General features: G+C 46.0%; 2 protein-coding genes across 2 annotated transcripts; both read left to right on the top strand.

Moving 5' to 3' along the window:
• The first annotated feature begins 261 nt into the window (after positions 1-261).
• Positions 262-3,778, top strand: LOC116924558. The gene is made up of 2 exons (XM_045180045.1): positions 262-3,648; positions 3,707-3,778. Exons 1-2 carry the CDS (start codon positions 262-264, stop codon positions 3,776-3,778), a joined length of 3,459 nt encoding a protein of 1,152 aa, XP_045035980.1.
• A 41-nt stretch (positions 3,779-3,819) lies between these two features.
• Positions 3,820-5,616, top strand: LOC123476967 (ATP-dependent DNA helicase PIF1-like). The gene has a single exon (XM_045180044.1). The coding sequence runs from the start codon at positions 3,820-3,822 to the stop codon at positions 5,614-5,616; it is 1,797 nt and encodes a 598-aa protein (XP_045035979.1).
• Positions 5,617-9,063: the final 3,447 nt, after the last annotated feature.

Genomic DNA, 9,063 nt, shown 5'->3' with positions numbered 1-9,063 from the left:
AATTTGAAAGTGTTTTAGGAAATTTTTGCGGTGTAATTTTTGTTTTCGTCAATTCAAGAGACTAATTTGAAAGTGTTTTCGGATATTTGCGGTGTTCAATATACGCTCCCCATTTCCACCTTCTCCAAAATTCGATTGCCTGTTTTAATAACTTTGAATTTGTTGCACATTTTTTTATCCTCCAACAGCCCTCCAAAAGCCCTCCACTCAGACTGCCCCATTCAAGAATCGAACATTACCATTATTATCAGCAACCAAACAATGGCACCGCGTCGTCAATTGACTGATGCTGAAAAGGCAGAAAAGAATAGGAAGCTAAGAGAGAAAAGAGCGCAAGAAGATCCAGAGGCTAGAGAAAAACGTTTGCATGACAATAGAGCCAGGGCACAATATGTGCGCAATGAGAAAAAACAGCGTCTCGATCAAGATGTTCAACGTCAAACCCAAGATGAAGTAGAAAGGCAAGTGCGTCTAGACGTAGAAGCGCAAAGACGTAAAGAAAACAGAGCTCAAGAGCCAGACAAAATACAACAAGCTAGGCTACAAGAGCAAGCATTGCGACAGCAAGCTCTGCGCGAAGAAGAAAGTGAGGAAGAAAGACATGCAAGGCTAAGAGATCAAGCAACACGGCAGCAAGCTGCACGCGAGGCTGAAACCGCTGATGACAGGAGAATAAGGATGATCGAGGACAACTTGCGACATCAAGCGCGACGCGATCAAGAGACAGAAGAAGAGAGAGCCTTCCGCATAATGGTAGACGCTATGCGCCATCAAGTCATACGCGCCCAAGAGACGGTAGAAGAAAGGACTTTGCGCGCCATAGCTGACAGATTGCGTCATCAGATGTATCTGGTTGAAGAAACGGAAGAAGAGGCGGAAATACGTAGGGAACTTAACAGGGAACAAACAGCCAACTACAGAGCGGCAGAGATAGAAGAAGAAAGAGAAGAAAGACGAGAAGAGAGTCAATCTCGAATGGAACGTTTGCGAGAAGAGAGAGAGGAAGACGAGGAATTACTTCGCGCCATGAATGCATTGGAACATGCTGAAATTATACCATTGGAAACTGAAGAGGAGCGCACTTTTCGCGAAGAGCTATTGGCTGCCCGCAACCGTGCAGGAGTGCCGAGAACTCATAGAGCGGCTTGCAAAACATTGGCTTCCGATGACCGAGTTCCATTGCACGATTGTGGAGAAATGACCGTCAATTGCGGCGAATGTAATGCCAGGCATTTCAAGGGTGAACAACCGACAGACAAGAAATTCACCCAATGCTGCGCAAAAGGAAAGGTGATTCTCCCACCTCCAAAAGAGTGCCCTCAACCGCTGGTTAAACTATTGCAGAATGACCATCCAAAGGCGAAAGCGTTTATGACGAAGATCCGCAATTACAAAAGCGCTCACGCTTTTGCTTCGTTGGGAGCTAATATTTCATCTCCCCCAGGGCGTGGACCTTATTGTTTCAGAATCCACGGTCAAGTGTACCACAACACCACACCCGTCGGCCCCAATACGAATAATCCTAGGTATGCGGATCTTTATTTCATGGACGCTGCGCAGGCTGGCGAGTTCAGAGCGCTTTCCACCTCAAACGGTGGATGCTGCAGAAACTTGATGGAGGAATTGGACGCAATGCTCCGAGAAAAGAATCCGTACGCAGCCATTTACAAGATGATGCGTCAAGTGCTTGAAGAAGAGTACCGCCGAGCCCAAGATGAAAATCTACCTCACCAAACAGTAGGAATGATTATCAGCAGTGATCGAAGAAATCTAGATCAGAGACGTTACAACAGCCCGACGACAAACGAGATTGCTGTCATTTTCAAAAGCGCAAACGGTGAGCCGCCAGCGAAGAGAGATATCCGTGGCCATCTCTTCATCCCAGTCAGAGGGAGAACATTCGTTCAGATTGACACACAACAGCCCATGTGCGACCCAATGACTTACCCTTTGCTCTTCCCCAACGGTGACGATGGCTGGCATGTAAACATGCCTTATACCACCACTACACGACGTGAAAGAGAGGAAGCAGCAACACGGGCAATGGATGTGGATGAAGAGGAAGAGATCGATCTCCCAAGACTTGATGAGATGCTGCGGCTAGAAAATGCACCAGTAGAAGCCTTAGCTGGTGAGGAAGAGCTGGTGGAAGAACCAGAACCGGAACCAGAGGAGCAAATGGATGACGACGATAACGATCCCCATCGATTGAATCGTGGCGAAGGAAGACGAAAAAGGATCACGCAGTGCGAATTTTACAGCTTTCTCATGTCGATTCGGGAATATTTCAACAACGTCTTGGCCGGCGGATCACTCACTCAGCAATGGACGGTCGATTCTTACGTCAAGATTGAAGCCAACCGCGTCAAGTATATCCGCGAACATCAGGCGGAGCTTCACGTAGCTCAATACGACGGTCTCTTGGACTACTTGCATAATCGCGCCGAACGAGAAAACCTTACGGTCGGATCTTATCACGTCCTCCCATCGAGTTTCATCGGAAGCCCAAGGGCGATGAAGCAAGCGTACCAAGATGCAATGGCCATCTGTGGTAAATTCGGCAAGCCAGTATTCTTCCTGACTTTTACCTGCAACCCAAAGTGGAGGGAAATCACGGCCAACATTCCCAGCCATCTGTCGGCATCAGATCGGCCCGATATAGTCGCAAGAGTCTTCCAGCAAAAGAAAATTGAGTTGATCAACGACATTGAAAAACGCCAGGTGCTGGGATTTGCGACTGCACGGATACACGTCATTGAATTTCAGAAGCGTGGATTGCCCCACTGTCACATGCTCATTTGGATCGACGAGCGTGACGCCCCTGCTACAGCGGAAGATGTGGATGCAACCATATGCGCGGAAATTCCCGATAATACAACGCATCCGAGACTTTATAAGAGCGTCATGACCCACATGATTCACGGTCCGTGTGGGTTGATCAACAAAAAATCCCCTTGCATGGACGGCGACAAGTGCTCAAAGGCTTTCCCGAAGCAACATAGCCAAGAAACACTTCTAAACGATAACGGCTACCCCACTTACAGACGAAGAGATACGGGCGTTGTACACCGCTTAAAACGAGGACACACGCATTTCGAAGTTGACAACAGATGGGTCGTTCCTTACAACCCTTGGTTATCCCTCAAGTATGACTCCCACATCAACCTCGAATACTGCGCATCCATCGTCAGCGTAAAGTACATCTTCAAGTACGTCTACAAAGGGTACGATTGCCTGAAAATGGATCAAAAAGTGGGAACGTATCATCTGGCAGAAGGCGAAGAACCAAGGGTTGAGTGGGACGAAATCACGTGCCATCTTGATGCGCGTTACGTCAGCGCGCCGGAAGCCTGTTGGCGAATCTTCAAGTTTCCCCTTGCCGACCGTTCGCATGCTATCTATCGCCTGGCCGTCCATTTGCCCCGAGAGCAGCCCGTCTTTTTCCAACCGGGAAACGAAATGCAAGCCGCCATCAATGCCGCTTCGAGAGACACCAACCTAACTGCTTTCTTTAAGTTGAATCGCGTCGACGAGAGCGCACGGCAATATTTCTACAGAGAAATACCTCACCACTACGTTTTCATCAAGAAAACCAATTCGTGGAAGCCTCGCGTGAAACGGGCCAAGATCATCGGTCGCCTATACACGGTTGGCGTTCGACAGGTGGAACGGCATTGCCTTCGTTTGCTTCTCATCAACGTTAAAGGGCCAACAAGCTTTGAAGATTTGCGAACAGTCGACCAGATTGTCCATCCCACTTTCAAAGCGGCAGCAATAGCACTGAATTTGCTGGAAGACGACACTGCTTGGGCTAGAGCCATGCAAGAAGCGGCAGCATTCCAAATGCCTCTTCAGCTGAGGCAGCTTTTTGTCGACATTTGCCTGTTCTGCAATCCCTCCGACGCTCTGCATCTATTTGAAATCAACCTGAACCATCTGATGGAAGACTACATTAGAAGCGGACACGAAGCCAACGTGGCCAAGAACTTGACGTTGAAATGGATTCAGGACAAGCTACGTCTCCACAATCAGACGATGGAAGATCTCTCCCTGCCTGTCCCAGATTTCCAGCTGATTAACCAACTGGTCGAAGCTCAGATGGAAGAAAACAACGAAAACAGTCAAAGAGAAAAGAGACTCATGGGCGAAATGATGTTGGCACAGCTCAACGACGGGCAACGCGCGGCCTTTGATCAAGTCATGGCTGCTGTCAACGATGTCAACAACTTACATCCACGACAGTATTTCCTTGATGGCCCTGGAGGAACGGGAAAGACCTTTCTCTACAACACCCTCATCACCGTCCTTCAAGGTCAGGGGAGACAAGTTATTGCAGTGGCTTCCACGGGGATCGCGTCCACTTTGTTACTGGACGGAACAACTTACCATTCGCAGTTCAAGATTTATCCCCCAATAACAGAGACGACAAGATCGAAAATCGAAGAAGCCAGCTACAATGCGCAACTGATCAGAAACGCCAGTCTCATCATTTCCGACGAAGCCACCATGAAAACCAACCACGCCCTCGACGCGATCAATCATCTTTTCCAAACCGTCATGAAGAATCGCGTCGATCCCTACGGTGGCAAAGTTCTCTTGCTCGGCGGCGATTTTAGACAGTGCTTGCCCGTTGTGAGACACGGAAACAGGGTCAAAATCATCGAAGCGACCATCACCAATAACGCGACTTGGCCTCTTTTTCGACAGCTTCGATTGGTGCAAAACATGCGCACCGCCGATGGTAGTCAAGATTTCGCTGATTGGCTCATTCAACTGGGAAATGGATCTTTGGCACAAACACCGCGGCTCAATGACCCAGATCTCATCGAAATCCCGCAAGACCTTCTCAACATTCGAACTAACTTAATCGAACACGTCTTTGGCGATCCATCGGATCTCTTAAACGAAGGCGTCAGAGAACAAGTTTGTAACCGGGCTATTCTATGTCCCAAGAATGAAGACTGTCTTAGGATCAACAACAAGATCATTGGCGAGATGCCTGGCGCGTTGAAAGTCTGCAAAAGTATCGACACTATCGATTCAGAGGACCCAGAGGAAATTTCCAACTACCCTCCGGAAATTTTAAATACCTTCAACGTCTCCGGGCTACCCCCGCACCAACTCAAACTGAAAATAGGAGCCATCGTCATTCTTCTCAAGAACATTGACTCGCGACAGGGACTTTGCAACGGCACGAGGCTCATCATCAAGGCGCTCAGCGGTAACCTGATTGTGGCAGAGATCGCGGCCGGGAAACACAAAGGACACAACGTCTTTCTTCCGCGGATGTCCATGTCTCCCACCGACTCTGACTTGCCCTTCAAACTCAAAAGATTGCAGTTTCCTGTGCTTGTGGCTTTCGCTATGACCATCAACAAGTCACAGGGACAGACTTTTGAGCGAGTAGGCATCTACCTTCCGGAATCCGTTTTCAGCCACGGCCAACTATACGTCGCATTCTCGCGTGCAACATCAAGAGAAGGTGTCAAGGTTCAGTGCGAAGAAACAGAGAAACAGGGCAAGCTACTTAGGAATATTCCACAATCCACGGAACAAGATAAGAACAAGGTATTCACGAAAAACATTGTTTTTAAGGAAGTTCTCCTACAAGAATAGCCAGAGCCGAAGAAAAAAACCTAAAAATCACAGCCCATGTGATAACGACAACCACAAAAAAAAAGAGGAACTAAATTCCGCCTCGGTCTACGGACCAAATAAGGAGCACGGGCATGGCCTTGGGGGCAGTTCCCAAGTGCGCTCAACCGTGATTTGTTTTTCTTCCATTGTTTGTTAAGTGTAGGAGAGGTACTTAGTAGATTAAGGGGCTTTATGTGGATTCAGCGGCTAAACGCGGTTTGACGTGGATTCAGCGGTTAAACATGGATTAAGCGGATTAAGGTGGATTAAGAGGATTTAGGTGTATTAAGGGGCTTAAGATGGATTAATGGGCTATTAAAGGATTAAGGGGCTTTAGGTGGATTCAGGGATTTAAGAACAGGTCCGACCTTCCACACCAACACTGAATACTAGACTTCACCTATTACCGTCCTGGGACGGGCCGCCGTATACTAGTCTCCTATCTTTATAAAAGCGAATGGGGTATTTGTGGGCGGGATTTGTTTGTGTATCTGTCTGTTTGTTTGTCCGAGAAATTTCATGTGTGCGCACGCTGCCATTGGTTGCATGCGTGTCACGTGATTTTTTGCTGCAGCCAATCACAATACTGTATTCCGTAAATTAATTTACACGTCTTTTCCAACATGGCCGACATCATACGTACATTTTTCTACGCCGTACGTACACTTTTCTCGCGTCTAACTAATTACAATTTACTAATTTGAAGCAATTGCGTATACAATAACCAACTTTAATAAACTGTTTATTTGCTTCCCTTAACTCAAGCCACCAATTGATTGTCTTTTTATCAGCTCCATTGACTGCATTCCAACCAATTTCGGAGACCGTTCCCTTTTGCATCCCCCAAAAATCCACACAATCTTTGTTTTCTTAACATCTACATTGAATGCATTCCAACACATTTCAGAGACTGTTGCCTCTTTCATCCCTCAAACAACCACTACTGCAATTTTGTTCCCAACAGCTTCATTGACTGCTTACCAACATTTTTAAGAGACCGTTCCCTTTTGCATCCCTCAAACAACCACATATTCTTTGTTTTTTTTACAGCTTCATTGACTGCATTCCAATTAATTTAAGAAACCATTGCTTTTTGCACCCCTCAAACAACCACCACTGCATTTTGTTCTCAACTGCTCCACTGACTGCGTTCCAACATTTTTAAGAGACCGTTCCCATTTGCATCCCTCAAACAAGCCTCAATTCTTTGTGTTTTCACCAGCTCCATTGACTGTATCCAACACCATTGAGAGACCGTTCCCTTTTGCATTTCTTAAACAGCCACCAATTCCTTGGCTTCTCAACAGTCCCTTTTGCTGCTTTGCAGCCCATTTCAGAGACCATTCCCTTTTGCCCCCCTCAAACAACCACCACTTCATTTTGTTCTCAACAGCTCCACTGACTGCGTTCCAAAACTTTTAAGAGACCGTTCCCTTTTGCACCACTAAAACAGTCACCACTGCATACTGTTTTCAACAGCTCCAATGACTGTTCCAACACTTTTAAGAGACCGTTCCCTTTTTCAGCCCTCAAACAACAGCTTTTTGATACTGTTCTCAACAGCTCTCCTTACTGCGTTCCAACACTTTTAAGAGACCGTTCCCTTTTGCATCCTTCAAATAAGCCCCCATTCATTTTGCTTCCACCAGCTCCTTTGACTGTGTTGCAACAATCTTAGGAGACCGTTCCCTTTTGCATCCCTCAAACAGCCACCAATTCATTGTATTGTTCACAGATTCCTTGACTGCATTCCAACACCTTTGAGGGACCGTTCCCTTTAACATAACTCCACAATCACACATTCTTTATGTTCTCAACAGCTCCTTTGACTGCTTTCCAGCACCCTTAAGAGACCGTTCCCATTTGCATCCCTCAAACAAGCCTCAATTCGTTGTGTTTTCACCAGCTCCATTGACTGTATCCAACACTTTAAGACACCGTTCCCTTTTGCAGCCCTCAAACAAACACTATTAATTTGTGTTCTGGACAGCTCCTTTGACTGCGTTCCAACAAAATTAAGAGACCGTTCTCTGTTGCTTCCCTGAAACAACCAACAATACCATGTATTTTAACAGCTCCCTTGACTGCTTTTCACCAACCTTCATAGACCGTTCCCTTTGCATCCCTCAAACAACCACCTATTCATTGTATTCTCATTAGCTCCATTGACTGCTTTGCAACACTCTTTAAAGACCGTTCCCTTTTACATCCCTCACACAAACACCAATTCATTGTATTCTGATTGGTAGCCGGAGAAATAGGACCCAGACAAATAGGACCCGGAGAAATAGGACCCAAAAAAAGGCCATGGAGAAATAGGACCCGGTGAAATAGGACCTCTTTTTCTGACTTTCTTTTTAGGGTCCTATTTCTCCGCTAGATGGGTCCTATTTCTCCCTCCTATCATTACTGGCTGCCTATGTTTCTACAACAGCGTTGCTAAACTAATTTTTTAAAATATAAAGGTTTCGCGGGTTAGGTTAGGGTAATTCAGTTAATTATATTTTAAAAAATTAGTGCTGTGAAATTAACGCTGTGAAACATTCTAGCCATTAATGACAGGAGGGAGAAATAGGACCCATCTAGCGGAGAAATAGGACCCTAAAAAGAAAGTCAGAAAAAGAGGTCCTATTTCACCGGGTCCTATTTCTCCATGGCCTATTTTTGGGTCCTATTTCTCCGGGTCCTATTTGTCTGGGTCCTATTTCTCCGGCAATCTTCTGATTAGCTCCATTGACTGCATTCTATCACCTTTGAGAGACCGTTGCCTTTTGCATCCCTCAAAAAAGCCCCAATTCCTTTTGTTTTCACCAGCTCCACTGAATGCGTTCCAACACTTTTAAGAGACCGTTCCTTTTTCCACCCCTCAAACAACTACATAATCTTTGTTTTCTTAATATCTCCTTTGACTGCGTTCCAACAAAATTAAGAGACCGTTCCCTTTTGCTTCCCTCAAACAACCAACATTACAATGTATTCCTAACAGCTCCCTTGAATGCTTTTCACCACCCTTCATAGACCGTTCCCTTTTGCAGCCCTCAAACAAACACTATTAATTTGTGTTCTGGACAGCTCCTTTGCCTGCGTTCCAACAAAATTAAGAGACCGTTCTCTTTTGCTTCCCTGAAACAACCAACATTACCATGTATTTTAACAGCTCCCTTGACTGCTTTTCACCAACCTTCATAGACCGCTCCCTTTTGCATCCCTCAAACAACCACCTATTCATTGTGTTCTCATTAGCTCCATTGACTGCTTTGCAACACTCTTTAAAGACTGTTCCCTTTTGAATCCCTCACACAAACACCAATTCATTGTAATGTGATTAGCTCCTTTGACTGCATTCCAACACCATTGAGAACCCGTTCCCTTTTGCATCCAACAAACAAGCCCCAATTAAATTTTTTTAACAAGGTGCATTGACTG

This window comes from Daphnia magna, linkage group LG10 (assembly GCF_020631705.1).
Source record: "Daphnia magna isolate NIES linkage group LG10, ASM2063170v1.1, whole genome shotgun sequence".
Taxonomy (NCBI): domain Eukaryota; kingdom Metazoa; phylum Arthropoda; class Branchiopoda; order Diplostraca; family Daphniidae; genus Daphnia; species Daphnia magna.
The sequence above is the reverse complement of the archived record's forward strand: the minus strand, read 5'-3'. Positions and strand labels throughout refer to the sequence as shown.